Source organism: Barbus barbus (genome assembly GCF_936440315.1).
Source record: "Barbus barbus genome assembly, chromosome: 26".
In the NCBI taxonomy this organism is placed as follows: Eukaryota; Metazoa; Chordata; class Actinopteri; order Cypriniformes; family Cyprinidae; genus Barbus; species Barbus barbus.
Window position 1 is genome coordinate 18,829,901 of NC_136754.1, and position 21,164 is coordinate 18,851,064.

The 21,164-nt window shown below is 37.3% G+C and overlaps 2 protein-coding genes across 2 annotated transcripts; both read right to left on the reverse strand.

Moving 5' to 3' along the window:
• Positions 1-47: 47 nt before the first annotated feature.
• LOC306845652 (uncharacterized protein) lies at positions 48-7,758 on the reverse strand. The gene is made up of 4 exons (XM_079378564.1): positions 7,616-7,758; positions 1,457-3,836; positions 1,076-1,164; positions 48-881 (listed from the first exon to the last, which is right to left on the reverse strand). The coding sequence occupies exons 2-4, from the start codon at positions 3,723-3,725 to the stop codon at positions 870-872; spliced, it is 2,370 nt and encodes a 789-aa protein (XP_079234690.1). The 5' UTR covers positions 3,726-3,836; positions 7,616-7,758; the 3' UTR covers positions 48-869.
• Positions 7,759-10,881: 3,123 nt separating this feature from the next.
• LOC306846558 (palmdelphin-like) lies at positions 10,882-19,607 on the reverse strand. Its single transcript, XM_079380016.1, has 9 exons — positions 19,546-19,607; positions 17,100-17,151; positions 16,899-16,979; positions 16,682-16,800; positions 15,810-15,924; positions 15,668-15,692; positions 15,442-15,558; positions 12,275-13,561; positions 10,882-11,842 (listed from the first exon to the last, which is right to left on the reverse strand). The coding sequence occupies exons 2-8, from the start codon at positions 17,142-17,144 to the stop codon at positions 12,663-12,665; spliced, it is 1,401 nt and encodes a 466-aa protein (XP_079236142.1). The 5' UTR covers positions 17,145-17,151; positions 19,546-19,607; the 3' UTR covers positions 10,882-11,842; positions 12,275-12,662.
• Positions 19,608-21,164: the final 1,557 nt, after the last annotated feature.

Genomic DNA, 21,164 nt, shown 5'->3' on the forward strand with positions numbered 1-21,164 from the left:
ATGAATCATACGGCACTACAGAAATTGGAATGAAGACCTAATTATTTATAGAGCAAGACAAGTCATCATCAGTTTCATTTTATTCAAGGTTTGAACAGTATTTTGCATTGAAAACATCCTGCAAGGAAGAAACATATCTATTAAGACATTTCAAACATGAATATTATGACTTAAATTCACACATCTTTTAAATTATTTTCACAGAAGAATAAATCTGCACATTATATCTAGACAATCAAAGCATAAAACATTTAAAAGTCTCACAATGTAATTATTGTACAGAAGCCAGCTACTTTTCTTGTAACACCTCTGGAAGCTACATCCACAATATACTCTGTTGGACATTCCAAGCAGCGGTCTTCTCTTGTCTTAAATTGCACTTTTGATCAGATTAAATCAAAGATGAATGTGTTTTTATTTGCTTCTGCTCTTCACTGTATGGTTAGTATAATATGTTATGTAATGTGAAATTAGAATAATAAATCTCTCAATGTTTGGCATCATTTTTGTCCATAGTGCAATTTAGGAATAGATTCCGTTATAAATTCTTCATCTGAAATAATATAAAAGTGTATCCAGGAAAATACTAGCATCCAAAAAATTTGAAAAGGTATGACATCGGTTGTGAATATTTTTACTCACCTATTATGTTCTAGGTTTGTATTAGTAATGAATGTTTTACTCTAAAACTATTTGCACATGCTTATACTGTAATGGAAACTTGATTTGTGCTTATATGCTTCATTTAGGCAAATCACTCAGTCTTGTTGCTGATGATTGGCAAAGATACCTGCTTCCCACCTCTGTGCCATGGCACTTTTCCGTCTGACTCGAGGGTAAGGTGCCTCAGGGAACTAAAGGAGAAAGCTTCACCTGTAAAACTGCATGCAGTTTCCAGTTTCAAGGTGAAATGAGCACAGATCAATGAGATGTCAAACACATGCAAATGAAAAATAGAAATATACACTGCAATGGAATTCATGACAGTTATATATGATATATGAGAGGACAAACAGAAAATATACAGTTCAAAAATCTGCAAATTTGAATCATAGCATGCCTGAATTTAATGTACCTTGTGGTCGCAGGACAAAGCAGAGCGATCCATTTTGCGCATCTTTGATGGAGATGAAGGGGATGACTTGGATTTTGCTGGCACTTCTCCTGCAAAGTGTTCAAATAAAAGAAAGGACATTTACTGAACTACATCTTTATGTAATGACATCAGTGAAGTAAATACTCTAATGCAGGGGTGTCCAATCCTGCTCCTGGAGGGCCACTGTCCTGCTCCAACCCCAATTAAACACACTTGAACCAGCTAATCTAGATCTTACTAGGCATACTAGAAACTTTCAGGCAGGTGTGTTGAGGAAACTTGGAGCCAAACTCTGCAGAACAGTGGCCCTCTAGGACCGAGTTTGGACACCACTGCTGTAATAGTTGCTAAATGTGGTACCTGGTTTCTCATAAGTGAAATTCTGCAGTTGGCTGGGGGACACAAGGACTGTGTCGTATCTCTCCTTTACATATAGTTGTGCTCTCTGCCTTCTAAGCTCCTCTTCTCTTTGCCTCACCAGCTTGATCTCCTGATCCACCAGAGACTGGGTGCTGTGTGAGCGCAGTTTGAAGAAGGGATTGTTCTGAAAGGTACTCTCTTGTGTCTCTTGACATGCAGAGCTCAGGCAGAATTCCGAGGCACTTCGAATGATGAGATTTGATGTCTCCAGGATAATGACATTATTCATGTCTGATGGCCATTCTTGGAAGCTGCTCGTCCCTGGAGAAAGCATCCCACCTTTTCCTCTGCTCCGTGGGCTGGTGGGGTACGAATCCGGCTCAAGTATAATGACATTGTTGGCGGTCATTTCATGGTATGTGGGACTTTTTCCAGATGAACCAGTGACGGACAAAGTTGGAGTTCTTGCACTAGGAGACCTCTGAGATCTGCATCTGTCCTCTGGAGTGTCAAACATCCGTCCTTTATCTCCAGGCTCTGATCTGCTGTGGTGAAGAACACCAGGCCTGGGTTTAACTTGCATAGTGTCACCAGCAGACATCTTTGCCATTGTTCTCTCTCGTCTGAAATTCTCCTCTCGCTCGAGAGCTTCACGGATCTCCCTCTCCACTGGAGTTTCTGGCTCATCATAAGGACACCTGTAGCTTGTGTCATCTAGACCAGAGTCCTCTGAACAGGGGCTGAATTGAGTGTACTGGTAGTCCCCCAGACCAAGACTCTCAATTTCAGGGTCTCTTCTGGGGCGATCAATGTTGCGGACTGGCTTGTACATGAAGCTGTGTCCACCCTGGCAAGATGCCTGTTTCATCACTGGCCGGTGCACCAGACCCTTTGTTTGCTCTTCCATCTTCTGCCACTGCTTGCGAGCCAACCTGAAATCCAGATGCTCTGTACTGACATTCTCGCTCTTTATTTCCTGCACCACGCAAAAGTCTTTTGGCAACTTTTTGTCAAGCTCTGAAGTTGAACAAGACAGGCGCTGAAGGTTGTGCTTTGAGGTTTTACCAAGCTCTTCCTCATCCTCTGCAATCTTTGTTAAACTACAGTAATGGGCCGAGGAGTCCAAAGAAATATCTTGCAGTTCACATTCAGTGGGACACTCTGGTTGTTCTAGAATCTCACTTTCATTAATGTTCAATGCTAGAGCTTCATCTTCAAGTTCAGTATTGCTATCAATCACCTCATTGTCTTCCTGCCTTGCTTGGTCTTCTGAGTTTACCTCTGCTTCATCCATACCCAAGAGATCACCGTTCTCTTCAATCTCTTCTTTATCAACAGCTAATGGAGCTAAAGACCTCCACGGCTCCTCAGCATCACTGTCTGATGAAATGATGGCCATCTCCACAAGTAAACAGTCACTTAGGTCATCTCGATCCATATCCTGACAAGATTCAGTTGGGACTTCAGAAATCACCAGCTCATTCATTTGCTGCTCCAGCACAGATTTTTCTTGTGCTTCCAACACAGATTCATCTCGTTCTTCCAGCACAGACTCTTCTTGTATTTCCAGTCCAGATTTTACTCGTTTTTCCAGCTCTGTTTCTTCTTGTGCTTCCAGCTCAGTTTCTTCTTGTGCTTCCAGCACAGATCCTTCTCGGTCTTCCAGCTCAGTTTCTTCTTGTGCTTCCAGCACAGATTCTTCTCGGTCTTCCAGCTCAGTTTCTTCTTGTGCTTCCAGCACAGATTCTTCTCGGTCTTCCAGCTCAGTTTCTTCTTGTGCTTCCAGCACATTTTCTTCTTGTATTTCCAGCACAGATCCTTCTTGTGCTTCCAGAACAGAATTGTCTTGTGCTTCCACCCTCTCTTCAGGTTCATCGTGTTCTTCCTCCTGGGCATCATCCAAATTGTTGATTTCCATTTCTTCTTCTGGTTTGTCATTCACAAGAGGGTCTTCATTAGACTCAAAGACCAAAGATTCTCTACTGTCTGGGACATCTTGATCGTTGACCTTGACCATAATGCCTTCTTGAGAGTCTTTGCTTCCATTAGATTCACCTGAGCTATCACATTCATTAGTTATGGCTTTGCTTTCTTGCCCTTCCAGGTCTTCTTGTGGGTTGCTTTGTTTGGTATCTAGGCACTCTGAGAAATATGTGACAAAACATTCATTCACCTCCTCAGTGAATTGGCATGTCTGGACCTCTGTAAACACAGGATCCATTTTACAGTCTGTGAGATCAGCCATTTCTGAAAGCTGGCTGGTCTCCATGGTGACTGTTTCAGAGAGGTATTCCTGCTCTTTTTGTTGCTGATTTACAGAGGTGCTTTTGCCGTCATTTAGTTCAATTCCATATGACCTTCGCACACCAGCTGTGGCTCTCTATGGAAGTTACATTGAAAAGAGCTGTTTAGAATTAAAGGAACACCAAGCTTAGGAATACTAAAATCACTGAACATGTCAAACACTAACAATTTTTTTCCTAGTCTTGCTCCTTGAAACGTTCTGGATGCAATTCATATAGACAACACTGAGCTAGAGAACCAGCATTGTGCTGTTTCTAGTGGAACTGCACAGTGTCAGTGATCAAGATATTCTTGTATTCATGCTGTGAGATAGAAGTGGGTGGACCTCTTTGATAGAAAATAACCATGAGAAGTGGTTTCTAACAGCATGCAATCTCAAAGTGAGCTGAAAATCTACATTAAAGTATGTTTTAGAAGCCTCAAAGAAATTCAGAGCCACAAAATATGTGGCTTCTAGAGAACACAGAATTCTTCTTCAGTTTTACCCCTGATTTAAGTAGTTAATTTCAAATAAGCTGATGAGTTAATTCAACTGGGTTTAATAAGGAACTCTAGGAACAGTCTGAAAATCCATGCTCTAATATAAATCAAAAACATATATGGCAAGTTGTGATCACAAAACTTCCTAAGCTTAAACAAAGTGAAGGGGAGCACTTCTGAGGAAGTACACTTCATTCTTGAAAGTGCTATTGATCCAAAATCTAATTAGGTGATTGCATTTAGTTACAAGAACTAGCTAAATTCATTTTAAATTTCTGTTTTATAATTTATCACTTAGCAGTTTGTGGATGATCATAATGCCATTTCATATGATACGGTCATAGTCATAATTTATTGGCATGATATGATTTCAGAGACTGTTTTGCGTTTTTTCCCCCCTGAAAAGTAGTGGTTGCTTGGCAACATGCAGGATCTGAGGAGGCTGTCCTGTTTATGAGCCATGTAGAAGCAGCTCACTAGTCAGAGCCAACCTTATCAAAGAGCCATGCCGTAGGTTTATTATGGCTATCAGCCTGAGTTTATCCAGTGAGAGAGAGAGAAACAAATCTATTGCTCACATCGAGCAGTTGGGATGTTCTTTTATGCATGCCTGCTGGTGCTGTGACCACCATTAACCCCAGACCCATCCTGCCTGTTTTGGAAAATACATTTCTGAACATTACATCCAATTTGCCAGAGGTGGAATTCTGCAGAGCGCAAAATGATGTCATCAGACATTATACAATAAGTGTGACCATTATGGGATAGTTCACCAAAAAAAAAAAAAAAAAAAGGATCTTAGAGACTAACAGTCAACATTCACTTTCAATAGTCTTATTTCTATCCAGTAAAAGTGAATGGTGACTGATGTCATTCTGCCTAACATCTCTTTTTGTTTTCCACAGAACGTGATATGGTTTTGATTTTGATGTTAAGGTGAATTATCCCTTTAAGTCTTACTTCTCTCTTGTAAATGATACTGAAGTGACTTTGATTAGTGAAAAATCGGAAAGTGTTTTTGTATCACTGCAGCACTGACACTGCAAGCAGATAAAATGCATTACCAATCAATCACGAAATATCGGATGGAGACAACGCAGAATCACAACTCTTCTATACACTGCAAACAACAGTACAAATGCAGCACACCGAATTCCTGCATCATTCCCTCTTCGTGCCTTGCGCATGCAGACGTGGATGCAACAGATGCACAAAGCGTCAGTATTTTTATACCTACCAGCAGCTTTAAAAACAGGAGCCAAACGGATATCATCTCCAATCTACCGCAATACGCACATGCCTGTATAATTTGTACAGAGAACGCGAGTAACCAAATAGCGACGCGTCGGGAGTAATTCATATGGTTGAACTCGAAGAGGGAAAATCAAGCTCGCGACAAACTCCTGTTCAGACCTATCGATCCTTCAGCGATTGTCAGAGGTGACATAGAGCAGATAGAACAGATATTGACAGAAACGGCCACAACTGAACATCTGAGCCCCGCCAGCACTGGTTACACTGAGCTACAGAGCCGGTCTGTCCCTCTGGGCGCCCACACTTTCTCAACCAACTATTGAACGCTTGGCTTTGCCCACGCGATTTTGAACATACAGTCCATAATTCTGACCAAGGTCACTCTCGCTGTGCAACGTTATCCTCACATGTGTGTGTGTGTGTGTGTTTGTACTGTAAAGGACGAAAAATATTTAGTTTACATTTTTAATACTTGATTCTGATGGGCTAATATCGGCATCCACGGTACAAATGACCGCTCATCCGGGAAACCTACTAAGCAATCAGTTTATTTATTTATTTATTTTACTAATGAATTTACCTATATATTTACCTAATAGGGACTAAAACTATTAGCAATCAGTTGTATATTATCTATTTACAGTATCAGTGTTTTAAATAAAAAAATGTAAATAAAGCGTGAATGTACGGAGCCCCTAAAGGGACATTGGCAAAAAAAAAAAAAATTAAGACTTTCGCGTGCACACGACAAACTATCGCGTGCGCACGAGAAATGTTCGCGTGCTCACGAGAAACTATGGTGTGCGCACGAGAAACTATCGCGTGCGCACGAGAAAGTCTTCATTTTTTGCCAATGTCCCTTTAGGGGCTCAGTATGAATGTGTTATATGTGCTTTTTCAGAAAAAATCTCTCTGGAGAAATCCGCTTTTGTACTTAGAAATCCTCTGAGGCTTTTTTCCAACTATGAATCCCCTGTGCTGACATAGACAAATCTCTTACATTTGGTTTTGGAAAAATAAAGTTAGATGCAGTGGTATGTTGATTGATTTTTCTTTTAAAAATACCCATCTCTGTGTAATGACTTAGACCAGGGGTGTCAAACTCTGTTCCTGGAGGGCCAGAGCCCTGCAGAGTTTAGTTGCAACCCTAATTAAACACACCTGATCCAGCTAATCAAGTCCTTCAGTCTTATTTGAAAACGACATGTTTTGTGTGTTGGAGCAGTGTTGGAAGTAAACTCTGCAGGGCTGCAGCCCTCCAGGAATTGAGTTTGACACCCCTGACTTAGACTAAGCCAAATCAGTCCTCATGTATCATCATGTTTTCCAGGAATAATCCCGAAATCTGTATTACTCACCTGCCACATCTGTTCTATTGCAGTGATGTCAGCTGTGATGCAAACACTATTATTGTGTAATACCACATTCTATCTTCATATCCACATGATTACATCTTTTTAAAAATAACACCAAGATTAGCAAGGTTTAATTGTTACAGTGACATAAAATTGTTTTGACAATTCATAAAATCAAATTTATCCTGGTCCTTAGACCATATTTACCTATTATTAATATCCATCTTGGGTGATCTGATTGTAAAATTGACAAATGTAAATAAACTGAAGTCATCTTTTGATGTGTCAGGGAATAAGGCAAAGCTTTATAACAGAATATGCAGTTCCAATCTGTTTGGTAAAAATAACGACAGTAAGTTTGGTGAAGGATATTCTGTCTGTTTGCTGCCTGTATGTTACTGTATCAGGCTCTGCATGTTTAGTTTTTTTTCCCCTATACATCTTCGGTTTTTTTGTAGCTACCATCCCACACGCTTGACTGAAAAGCAGCATGAATGCACTCCAACAAATTGAAAATGTAACACCAAAAAAGGCATCGTCTTTCTCTCCTCCCTGTCTTTTCTCCTTAAGACCTTCCCACCACAATACACAAAACTGCCAAAATTCTTAAGTGTAAATCTGACCCCTTTTTAAACTCTGTTAAAGATGCATAAAAATATTTCTCACCAGATGCAGGTGCACAATGACTCATCTCTCTGCCCAGAGACTGACAGATGTCACATTCCATAGACATCAATAGAAAAGTTTGGAATTTGGATATACTTACTGTCAGTGATGGAGCTTTGAGGTCGGCTGGTTTAACAGTGAAGGTCTCGTTTCTTCCTCTGAGTCCATGTATGTGTGTTAGTGTGTGTGACACAAGCCACAGCTCTGATTGAATGCGTGGGAATCTACCAATGGCGGCACAGTTACTCCACTGACAGACAGGACAAGCTCCAGCTCTCACAGGCACATAGGGAAAGGAGAATATATATTTGCGCCCAATCCACACTGTTCTGAAAAAAAAAAAGCTCACACCAGATGTCTGTAATCAGACAGTTTGCTGTAAGTCGCCAGTGCACAGAATCAAATGAAGCTCCACGTATTAAAGGATCAGCTTTAATCTGATTTATTATAATATTATTTTTTTTCCCACATCGCTCTACCGTCAGTTTTGCAGTGACCAAATACAACATTATAGACTGTTTATTCATCCAAAAAAGTCCAATATTTCTGTTGTTGTAAAAGGGACAGTTCACCCAAACAGGGTAGATTCTGTCATTATTTACTCACCGTTATGTTGTTGAAAAAAAAAAGTTTTGCTTGTGAAATGCAAAAGTATATTTAACAGATTGTCCAAGCTGCTCTTTTCCATGAGAATAAATGGTAACTACGACTATCCCCCTTGTAAAAAAGTAATATATTTAAAAAACATTTATTTCATGTGAAGTATAGTTAAAATCTATTAACATATTTACTGACATATCGCTCGAGACTTACTGATAAAATTATTATAATTCAACTTTACCGAAGTACTACTTGTGCACACATTTCTTAATATGAAGCCTAAAATGTGTTTTAATGTCAGCATTGATGAGGATTGTATGATCTTTGAATAATATTGGTCTTTAAATGCACCAGTTACATAACATACTAAAAGCATATAAATATGTAAATGTATCTGTAGTATACTTAGCATGAAATAAATGTATTTCAAACCCATTTTAGTATATTTATTTTTAACTAGGGCCTTGTCCCAATCTACTTTCATTCATTGTACAACAAAGAAGAGTTTAAAAATGTCGAATGTTGAAAATGTAATTCAATAAACTAATAAATACAGTATACGTTAAAAATGATAATCTTTTGCTTTACAGAAGAGAGAAAGTCATATGAGTTAAAAAATGAGGCTGAAAAGTGATAATTTTCATACTGAGTGAAATATCTCTTTAATATGTGTTAGTTGTTTTAATAAAGGCACCATTTATTTTAATAGTAATAACATTATCAAATAAGGAGTCACAAAGATGACCTTGACATGAATAACTGATTAAAAAAAACATTGAAGATCAAAAGACAGACCGATTCATTCTTTAGCAGAGATTAATAGAGGTGTCTGCAACAGCTGTCAGCCACATACACACACGTCATGAGGATTGATTGTCATTGTGGGTGTTCCTCTACAAGGAGAACACTTCTGAAAGGATGCCTCATACAGTATTTTGACATATAACAGCAATATTTTCCTTTTTTGGAGGTTCAGCCTTATAGCTCTCATGTACAGCTCTCAATTCAATTCAAAAGCTGCGGCCTCCAGAGGTCACATTTGTCGGTCAAATACGTCATTTAGGCCATCTCATTTAGGAAAACCATCCATTACATTGCAGAGTGTGAAAGAAATTACAGTAATTTATGGCTCACAAGGAATAACAGTCAATTTTATAATAGATAATTTTCTTAAAGTGATGAAGGTGATTGACAAATGCAGCCTCCATAAGGAGCAGCTACTGAGTTTCATTTCAAACATTAGTCAGCGTCTTAACTTACAGCAGATATGTGTGTTGTAATTCTTTACAGCACTATTGTCATTAAAATTGTACTTAAACTATGTATAGGAATAAATTAAAGTTGTGAAGAGTTAGAATTGAAATATTTTCTCAAAAAGTGTTAATAACAAGACTCCGCTGAGATGTTGGTTCACGTTACTTGTCTCGCTGGCCGCTCTGGGCAATCGTGCAACAGTCTCGGAGTTCCCAGAGCGTGTGTTACACAAAATGTGCATGTTACGCAGTTTGGCCCAGTTTCTCCATCTGTATCTGTAATGCTGTAGGGAGTATGAGAGAAAAGACATTGATTTAGCTGCTCAATTCTATCCTCCCAACCAAACACAAGTTAATGGACAGCATGGACATGACCGGATCCAGTTCCACTAGCTTTTCACTGATAGCTTTCAGAAGTGTTTTCAACATCTCTACTATTAATCTTTTTATTCAGTTTATGAGGGTAATCTTAATAAACCCCAGCTATAAAGACATTTGTCCTCAGAAACAAGCTATCCCCATTTATATAATCCCCAAGATTGATTATATAAGAGCGTTTCAGCACACGACCCAGCCTTCTTAAAAGCCTCTTAAGGTTGGAAGACATGCGCAGCAAATTATCTGCCCACCACTAGAGTGTGTGTGTGTGTGTGTGTTTCTGAAGAAGATTGACAGGACTGGATTGTGTATTCTACAATGAAGAGATGAGAGAGAGGGGGTCATGTGTGGGAGTGTGTCCCCCATTCTTTAGATAAAGCATACTGTTATATGACATCATTCACATTGCATCTATAGGAGCAAAATATTATCATAATGGCTAAGTTAGTGTGGTGTCAAAAGTGAGTCATTTATCTTTTCATGCAACATTTGTGTGGGTGATGACGGTCGTAATCAGTCTTTCAGCATTAAAGGAATAGACCACTCAAAAATGAATGTTCTGTCATTTACTCATGACTTTTTGTGTGCTGCTACATTTCCTGTGGAACACAAAATCATTTTTCAAAACACCTTCATGCAGCTCTTACAATATAACTACTGTTATAGTGACAATGGCTGTCAAGCTCCTTTTGTGTTCCATGGAAATAATAACATTATATTGTTAGCTAAACTTTAAAATTGACTTTGGTAATTGAAATAAAGTTGAAATGAAATTAAATATAAATATTAGATGAAAAACTTAAAGTCACACTTGCCTTGGCAACTGAAAAAATATAAGATGAATAAGCTGAAATACTATGCTAAAATTACTAAAACTGAAATATATATATATATATATATATATATATATATATATATATATATATATATATAAAAGACAATCACATTTAATGACTAAAAGCTTAATTTCAACGGGAAAGTGATATGATCTAAATTCATGATATTAATAAATTCTATGATAGTAGGCTATATAAAATAAATAATACTAAAATAGCACCTGTTAATAAATATTTTTGGGTGAACTATCCCTTTAAACATAACTTATCATAATACAAATAAAAAATAAAAATCAAGACTCATTCATTGAGTTTTATTAAAAAGTTTGTCTGTCATGCTTTTCACAAAACACTCATATACACAAAGTCAAAGCAAAAGAAAGAGAATGCTTGACCAAAGAAGCACAATCTATGACAGTAAGCATGGCTGTACGTGTCACAGCAGATTGCATGCAGTCATGCTAATTATTGCAAGTGGCAAAAGCACAGTTAATAAAATGTCAAAAGAGATACCATAGAAAGTTTGGCAGGTGCAAATAAAGGAGAATGGTTGCATAATGCATGAATTAGTTTGAAAGAGATGTGAATTCCTGTCCTTTCACCACTAGAGGGCGGTACAGCTCTAAATCAGGGGTCTTCAACCTTTTTCAAGGACTCATTTAGTCAGATTTAATAGATGCATTCTAAGCCTGGCCATTAATAACATGTATATATGCCCTACAGAATGTATTTGCATACCTATGATGCTTATATTGCACATTCATTAAAAATCAGTACTGATCACACTTGTGTACAATAATATACATCTTAATATGAGAGGTACAATAACATACACCACTGCTCAAAAGTCTGGAGTCAAAGATTTTCTTTGTTCTAATTTTATTCCGCAAGCATGCATTAACTTTAATAAAAAATGACAGGCTTTAATCAACAGCAAGATCTTTTGATTACAAAAGATTTCTACTTTGAATAAATGCTGTTTTTTAAACTTCATATTAACCAAATATTTCTGAATAAGATCAGTATTTCCACAAAATCTTAAGCAGCACAACCATCTTTAAAACTGACAAGAAATGTTGTTGTATTAGAATGATTTCTGAATGATCATGTGACTGGAATAATGGCTGCTGAGAATTCAGATTTGATATCACAGAAATAAATAATATTCTAAAATATATTAAAACAGAAAATAGTTATTTTAAATTGTAATGATATTTTACAATATTAAAGTTTTTACTGGGGTTTTGATCAAATGTGACCCTGGACCACAAAACCAGTCTTAAGTCGCTGGGGTATATTTGTAGAAATAGGCAAAAACACATTGTATGGGTCAAAATTATTGTTTTTTTTTAATGCCAAAAATAATTAGGACATTAAGTAAAGATCATGTTCCATGAATATATTTTATAAATGTCCTACTGTAAACTTTTTGATTTGTAATATGCATTGCTAAGAACTTCGTTTGGAGAATTTTAAAGGCGATTTTCTCAGTATTTTAATTTTTTTGCACCCTCAGATTCCAGATTTTCAAATAGTTGTATCTCGGCCAAATATTGTCCTATTCTAACAAACCATACATCAATGGAAAGCTTATTTGTTCAGATCAGTTTTCAGGTTAATGTATAAATCTCAATTTTGAAAAATTGACCCTTATGACTGGTTTTGTGGTCCAGGGTCACAAATAAATGCAGCCTTGGTGAGCCAGAGATTTAAAAGAAAACAAATCTCTTAGTGAGCCCACACATTTGAACAGTAGTGTATTTAGATGAACTACAGCAGTGTTTTTTCGTTAACTTAACACTGTTTTTTCCCAACAAAAATCAATTTGAGATTAAATGATAATTGCAGTACTGCCAGTTGAAGACCCCTGCTCTAAAGCTACACATATACAACAATGTGTTTCTACACGCATTGTCAGACAACATAAGCAAATGCCAACATGAACGATAGAAAGCAGTTTGTTAAGACACTGTAAAACTGAAAACCACAATGTAAGACAGCAATGTCCAACATGCAGAGCGAGAGAAGCCAGTCTGGTGAGAAGCTGCATCATAGAAGAGCTGATAGAGTGTTAGTGAAACTACATCAACACACAGCAGGGCTTGTGTCTCCTTTTGACCTTTTTAATCTTTGGGGTACCTGTAGTGGACGTGTCCTCCGTGCTGTCTCTTTTGCCCTTCCATCCCGCAGAGCAGATAAAGGCCTTGTTGGCATTGGAGTTTTGTTGGGGGTTGAAGCTCTTGCTCGCTTCATCTTCACCTTCTCCAATGATCACCAGCTCTGCCCGAACTGAGCCCTCATAGCTTTGGCTGTCATCTTCGGCATTCTGGTATCCCATGAAGATCATGGTGACGGGCTCGTCCGATGGCATGGCGTTCAGGACACTGAGTTTGGAGCTCTCAGAGTAGGCCGAACACGGGCTGTGGTTCCTGATGTCACAATCCAAAAGTCGCATTCCCTGGTGGTTCTCTCTTTGGTTGTAATACTGTCCTTGCGTGTGTCTTTCCCCTTTGTTGTGATAGTATTCGTCTGGTCTGTCAATGTAATTAGGCATTGGCAGGAGAGGAAGTCCATGACCCACGTTCTCTGGATAGCACACACCATCATTGTACACAAGCTCAGGCCATGCTGATAAGTTGACGCTATATGGATCTTGGTATCCGTTGGATTCGTGGCTCTCTCTGATTTTACTGGCTTCATGGGAGAGGTTGTAGGGAACCTGAACCTGATTGGACCTCTTCTTTTTCTCAGACGCCTGTCTCAGTAGCTCCTCGACCTCAACGGGACTGAGTTCATCCACTCCTTTCGCACCAGGCTGGTGGCCATCCGTACGCAGGGCATAGACGGACTTCCGGCCATCGTCATAGACTTTGATGCCTTTCTGCTGGAGCTCTTGTGGAGAAATGGTGGAGGTGGAGAGTACTTGGCTTTCACCTGTGCGCAAGTCCTTCTGAACGTTAATTTCCATGGCGAACAAAGCTGTAAGAGACAAGTGGAATGTGTGTAATATATTAGCAGTGTTGGGAGGGTTACTTTGGAAATGTAATAGGTTACAGATTACGGTATCACTTTATTTTAAGGTGTCATAATACAGAGTAATTACCTAATTAAGTACTTAGTAGTAGCCGTTGTACTTACATGAAACAAACTGTACTAATACATGTAACAAAGTTATGGAACAGCCTGTAATTACAGATTGTAATTATGTAAATGTAATAGGTAGTTACTGTTATACCTATGTAACAGACTGAGTCTGTAACACAGCTACTTTTACACTTAAGTACAATCTTGATACATTTTATTTTAAGTAGCGTATGCCTGTGTAATATTCTGTAATTTCAATGTAATTAGAAAGGTATTACAGGTATTTAAGCTGTGTACTGGTGGGTTAAATCAAACTAAGGTGCAGCTGGATAAGGTGTAAAGTATAGATAAACAAATAAAAACTTAAGTACAATCTTGATACACTTTATTTTAAGTAGCTTATGTTTGTGTAATATTCTGTAATTTTAATGAAATTAGAAATGTGTTACATGTATTTTATCTGTGTACTGGTGGGTTAAATCAAACTAAGGTTACGAAGTACAATCTTGATAAACTTTATTTTAAGTAGCTTATGTCTGTGTACATACATTAATAATTACGTTGTATAAAGTCTGCAACACATATGTACAAATCTTTTGGTTACATAAGTCTGTTGCAGACTCAGTCTGTTACATATATGTAACAGTAGCTGCCTATTACAGGTACATAATTACAAACTGTAAGTGCAGGTTGTTCCATAACTTAGTTACATGGTAGGTACAGTTTGTTTCATGTAAGTAAAACGGCTACTACTAAGTACTTAACTAGGTAATTATTCTGTATTATGGACACCTTAAAATAAAGTGTTACCCAGATGACAAGTATCCCTATTTACAATGTAATAAGTAGTGTAACTATCTGATTACATTTGATTACTTTTATACATTTCTAATGTTTTCAACTGCTAATCATTTTCAAACATTTAAAGCACCTTACAGTAGGACTCAACACTTATTGCTGTCAGACTTTCAAAATTCTTCATCACTTGAATTGAGGTTATAATTTAATTTTAAAGCACAGGCACCACAAAATCAGACTTTACCACCTTTTTGAGCTATGATATTATTTTGAAATCAAATCTTTGCATAGTTATGACAGGAAACACCGGCATCTAACAATGCCTTGGGGGAAAAAAAAACATTTAAGCTTAAAAAATAAAGCATAAACATAAACCCAAATAGAAAATAAAACAGTTGAATAAGCATGTGTCCTCCGTCCTAAACTCCTGAAACACTGGTGTCTCATATTTTAGAGCAGTCAATGGGGGAAGAAATCAATTAAATCTGTATGTGGGTGTGTGTATGTGTGTGAAAAAAATCAGATGTAACCTCCTTTGTAATTGTTAACACTTTCATAAGTAACTGAAATTTAATTAGACAATTTTTCTCAGTAACGGAAACTGATTACAACATAAATTACGTAATATTTTTTGTCATCCAAACCCCTTTGAATCTAAACTGTTTACTTAAAATGCACCCCAATTTTTTTCAATTTAACACCACATTTGCATGTTCAAGATTATATGCTTTCGGCTGATGCACACATGACAAATCAATCTTTGTTTAGTAAGATTCCTTTTTATTTTTATTATTTTTTTTTATTATTATTATTATTATTAACTTTTTTACAAATTATATACATTTTTTAAATTAGCTTTAAGCATCTCATGAACTCCCAGGGATTTGTTAACCCCAGCTGGGAAAAATATTTAAAATATTTATTTTGCTGTTCTACATTATATAAAAATACTAAAAACAAGTCTTCTTTCAGCTTACCAGGTTTGGCTTGGCTGGTTTTTGCTTCAGTTTCCAGATCTCGTTTCTTCCTCTCATTTAACAGGTGTGTGCTGGGCTTTCGCATGTTTGGAATTGTTGTATGAATATAGATCGGCTCTGCAAAAAGAGTGAAAAGATGAAGAAATATGGGAAAATGTAACAACAATATGCTGGCAATTTGTTTTATGGTCTGTACAGCATTGTGATGGAGTTTTACATCATTTACCTGATGTGAAATCTGCATTCACTGCCTGTGGAGATTTAAACAGAATCACATCCTATTATAAAGTCTATATAGTTCATTAAAGTAAAAAGCAGCGTTTTTTTTTTATCATTTTAATGAATTAACCACATCAAAAACAGTGTACCTTAATGATGTCCTCTGGAGACTTTTCAATGGCTTTGAGTCTCTTTAGAATCAGCCCCTCATTTGTTGAGATGTTCATTTCCTCTCTCTCCAACGCTTCAATCTCTTTCTCTATCCTACAGAAAATTTGTTACAATAATTGTTTAACTTTAAAGACTTTCTAAATTTGCAGTCCTCTAGAGTTCTCCTGGCACACACACACACAGATTGACCTCTATTACCGGGTCAAGTCACACAAGAGTGCCATCCCTGACAAAGTACCTGTCACTTTATTTGCACTTTTTGTTGCATAGACATGCTAGACCCAAGAAGTAATGATTTGTTAAAAGGTTATGAAAGCAATATAAACAAATATTTAATAAAAGATACTTGAATTTACTCATACGACTGATGTTCAGTCAGAATCAGTCATCAGTCTGAATCATTTAACACACTCTCTAAGAATGAAACCGACAGCAATATTTGTTCTAGGGTGTGACCTGCATGTAGCACCCTTTCAAGGACACTGGAACAGCTTTATTTAGCATCCTTCTCTGACTTCATTGCTACTACAATGCAGTGCAGTTACAAAGCATTGCACATCTCTTGCCTCATACTTCCCTCTAATAGATTTCATTGCAGTACCACAGGGCAAATGACATTAGCTGAGAAACAGCCCTGAAGTTCTTGAGTCAAACACAAAAGTCCTTTAAGAGACGGAACTCTTAACACAATGTTCAGATTGAAAATGATTTGCGTTAAGGAGATGTCAGTGCATCTGATTTGCTGCAATAATCTCAATTAATTAACTGGCAAAATAGCAAAATGGTTTAGATCACATAGTCACTAAATAATGCTTCAATAATGAAATGTAACTTTATTCTTTCATCTTACCGATGTATGGTGCTCTTGAGGTGCTTAGTTTGTTGTGCATCTTCAAGGGCTTTTTGTGTTTCCTGTGCATTACTGCTGTTCATCCCATCCATGAGCCACAGATCTCTCATGGATCTTTTCTATGAAAGACATATAGAGATGCTTCATATCCCAGACCATAACAATTCAGAAAAATGCTGATGAACAGGAAACTATACTTCTAAAATCAAGAAGGTACCTTGACATGTTGAAGCTTTAGTTTCTCTCTGTCAATCTCAAGCCGTTTGTGGGCAATTTCTTCTTGGATTTTTTTTTTATTCTGTGAAAAAAATAAACATTTATATAGAGATGTAGAACTAGCATAGCTATGTAAGCAGTTGCAGTACAGTTGTTGTAAATTCCAGAGCCTTGAAATAAGTAGACATTCCCATGTGGTTACCGTAATAGCTTGAAGGCGCTCCTTTAAGAGTTCTGCTTCTTCCATCCTGCCTCTGGAGAATAAAAAATAAACATTTATCCTTTATACGACACTATAAAATCATCACTAATACTAGTAGGGCTGTATTTTGACATCTAATGCCTCAAAGGGTTGTTGAGTGATATGTAGGTCAAACTCCATACAGTGACACTGATATTTGGCTATCCATTCATCACCACTTGCTTCCTGCTTTCTAAAGATCACTGCGGTCCCATGAATAGCAGCAGATGCGATGCACCTTAAATAATCTGCCTGACAGGGTTTGGTTGCCTGTGTCTGAGTGGGTGACCCCTTGTAGACACTGCCGGGTTTCATAGACATCCAAGTAAGGCCTTAGGCTAGAACTTGCCCCTTGAAGTAGCTTCATGCTTCATTCACCCGATTTCCAGTTAAATATCTCTTACAATAGGCCAGATGTGACCTCCTGTGATTGTCACATCAGCTGTAATGCAGGAATATGAAACAATATTGTAAAGTTACAAGCAAAGCAATGAATGGATCAGTGCTTCCTACAAACTTCTTTAGAGCATATATAATTTTAATTAGGTTCACTGTTGTTGCTTAAATTATCATTGAAATGAATGAATGGACATAATGCTGACGTGCGATTAAGTGAGTCTTTTTATATGTTGATTTTTGCAAGCAACCACAAAGAAAACAAAACTGAACGACATGCTGTCTTTGTTTTATTTTGCCTTAGGGTCAAATATGATTTTTCTTTTTGCTATGATTATGTAGATATAGCAGTACAGGAAACACTGCAATGGACTATATCATATACTGTAGAATGCATTTTAATTCACCTCATCTACGTTTGATCTACTTACCTACTTCTACACTTTCAGTCATATCTTTGATAAAGATACTTTTCTAGGTTTCAAACCAACACAAGTACTTGTCTAGAAGACTAACACTGTCATGTTAAAGTGACAGCAGGGCCGGTGTCTGTGGGTCCCCAGGCTGCCCCCCCCCCCCCCCCCCCCCCCCCCAGGAAATGTGAGACCGACTCCAGACTTCTTGTCTCTGTCCATGTTTCATACATAGACAGTATCCAGTGCTGACTCAACACAACCCTGCTCATCTGCTTTAGATATAAGGCTGCTCACTGCCCGGTTCATTAACATACTAAAAAACTGTCCAGGATAGTTACTTAGCATTTGCCTGCAGGTAATAAAATGAAATATATATAAAATTACTGTCCAAAAAGGTTTCCAGGAGAAGACATTATTTTGATCTCATTGATAATTTCAATTAATATCAAAGCATCATCTACAGATCTGTGGATGAGTTTGGTAAACCCTAGAATTCCACTAGACTCAGGAACAATCTAAAAATAACAAAGCCACCCAGGGGTACATTGCCTAATAAATCTGACACAGTGGCACACCAAACCATTGGGTCCCTTTTCTCCTTGACACAAAAACCCACAAAGTTTTTTTTAAATGAATGCATATAAGGGCCAGAGAAAAAACTGCGAAACAAAAGTGAAATAATAAAATGAGGAATAAATTGGATTATTAGTAAATACCCTCTTTTTTAAATTGACATGGTGAGGGCATGGTCTAAAACCCAGTGGAGCTCATGCAAATTTAACCAGATTGCACTGCATTTTACTGTGAAAAAGGCACAAAAATTAATTCTTACCAACAAACAGATTAAGTTACATCTGACAGTTTTATAGAAACAGCACAGATTCAAAGCAAATTGAACAAGCTGACTGGCATATTAAACCTTATATGTTAAATTGTTTCTGGGGTTGAACACTACATGCTTTGCAGGCCTCTCCTGCACATGGTCAGTTTTCCTGTCAGTTTTACCCTAGAGGAAGTTTCTTTCTAATCTCCTCTAATCTGATCACCAGTCAGTTAAGATGTAAATCTCTTGTGGCATCTGCTCCCATTATAATATCCTGACTGGACAAACATCCAGGAATTGTGCACTTATAATTGAATGCAGATATTGGACATCTTAAACTTGATAAAACTATTTAATATGTTATCCAAAATTCCTCAATATATGAAAAACAACTTTTTGTTAAGTTTTTGTGAGCATGCAAGGTGTGTTCACGCATGTAAAAACAAAAACAGAAAATTGGGCCTGAGCTGCAATTACATTAGTTTTAAAATGTCACTGAATATTTTAATGACCAACTCTTTTTAATGAATTCTTAAAATAGCAGGGGAAGGTTTAAACCCTCACTTTCCCCAAACTAAATGTCACCCAATCCAAAGACAGGTTTCTACAGCCTCAATGACATTTGAAGATGAGCCTTCGATTCACGTGCAAATGAACTCTACAAAACTTTAGACAAATCTTCAGCAGGTTATGGGATCAGTTCATTGACCTTCACACTATGTTGTATTTTTATCTTCACTAAAAAAAGTAAAACGGCAGAAAACACACTTACCGGGCGGCTGAAGACGAACGGATATCCAGAAGTGTTGTGAGTTGAGTTCACGCGCAGCCGTCAAGCGGCTCTCATTTAGGCGCGCGCAGGTGCTGTAGGCAAGACTGACAGTCCTCTCTCGAGCCAATGAAATGCCAGTGAGCTTGTTCAGTTATTCAGTCTCTATAGTCTCATCAGTGAATGACGACAGCCCACACCCTTTTAAGCTTGTGACAATTTATGCCTTTGTGTTTGTTATCTGTGGAGATTGCATTTCTTGGAAGAAAACACACCATAATAAAATGCTGAAAAAGTGCTTAATTCACCTTCTAATTGTCCAACACAACGGTTATTGAGCAAATACAGAAATTTTTTTAATAATATTAATAAAAACATTTTGAGAAAATTGAGTTATGACTAAAATCCAAATCTGTCCTCTGAGAGATACACTGCCAAGCTGTTCTTTTAATCTAATTTAGATTAATATGAAAACTTTTTACTGGGCTTTAAAGACTACAGCAATGTCGCTTCACTCAATACACCACTAGGCTGTACACTTCAGAGCAGCTTTCTGAGTAGAGAAAAACCAATGTCACAAATCACTTTGACATGAGGCGACTCACAAGCTGCAGTCAAGTGTCAGACATTCCTACATGCATACTTCTGTTTATTCACACTAGCCGTAGAAAATGAGACCCACAGCAGGACGGGACATTCCTTCTGCTGCATCTAATGAAGAGAATGAAGAATGCTGAGGTCTTTCATGAACTTCCCAGCTCAAATTGTTATCCTTTATGATGTTATCCTTTAACAGTGATTTTTTTTTTTTTTTTTTACTTAAACATTTTGGCCAATTCACCAAAAGAGTAAAAAAAAAAAAAAAAAAAAAATTCAAGAACATGCACTTTTGTGTTCAGGACAGATGCTGCAAATGTAAAACAAAATGACACAAGCCTCCCTGCAGTAGCATCTGTCATACTTTCTCAAATGACACATGCTTTTAGATATTTAGGGTGTGTGAGGTGGGACATTCACAGGCTGTACTGACAGCTGAGGTCACCCAGTGCTTTTACAGAGACCTCCAGAAAAAACAGCAACGGTCATCAGACTGCAAGCCTGCTTCATAGCATATTGATTACAAATGTTACCATTGTTTGTTGTAAAGGTTAAGATAGAGACTTGTCATTCTATTTGTTGGTTAACTTTTCTTTTTTTTTTGAGGTAACCTGAACTATATGAATGAATTGGGTTTTCAAAATAAAATTATAATATGGTAAAATTATTATAATAATATATCATTATTATAATATTAAAATTGAATGAATGAATGTTTGATGGATGAATAAATATTTATTTCATTAGTGTGAATTTGTTCTAATACAAGATTCACTGATCAGAATCGTCAGTCGTGGCAGACTATAGGCCGTCTATTCTTTACTGATGTCTAGAGATGAGACCTCTTGTCCTATCACTTTTAATCCTCTAAATTTCTACAGAATTCAAAGGCTATTATTCATTTATGTCCTTGTGACAGAATGCACCTTTACATCTGATATATCTGTGGCATCCAAGAAGGCACTTAACCCACTTTTCTGTCCTAATCCAATAAGGCTGTCACTCTTCCCACAGGGTATTGATCA

Bases quoted from the DNA above. Each gene is read 5' to 3' on its own strand.
- LOC306845652 (XM_079378564.1), bottom strand. From the start codon at position 3,725: ATGGAGACCAGCCAGCTTTCAGAAATGGCTGATCTCACAGACTGTAAA. The intron at 1,165-1,456 runs GTACCACATTTA...AACACTTTGCAG, and splicing joins TTTCACTTATGAGAAACCAG to GAGAAGTGCCAGCAAAATCC.
- LOC306846558 (XM_079380016.1), bottom strand. From the start codon at position 17,144: ATGGAAGAAGCAGAACTCTTAAAGGAGCGCCTTCAAGCTATTACG. The intron at 16,980-17,099 runs GTAACCACATGG...TTTTTTTCACAG, and splicing joins AGCGCCTTCAAGCTATTACG to AATAAAAAAAAAATCCAAGA. The intron at 16,801-16,898 runs GTACCTTCTTGA...TGTCTTTCATAG, and splicing joins TAAAGCTTCAACATGTCAAG to AAAAGATCCATGAGAGATCT.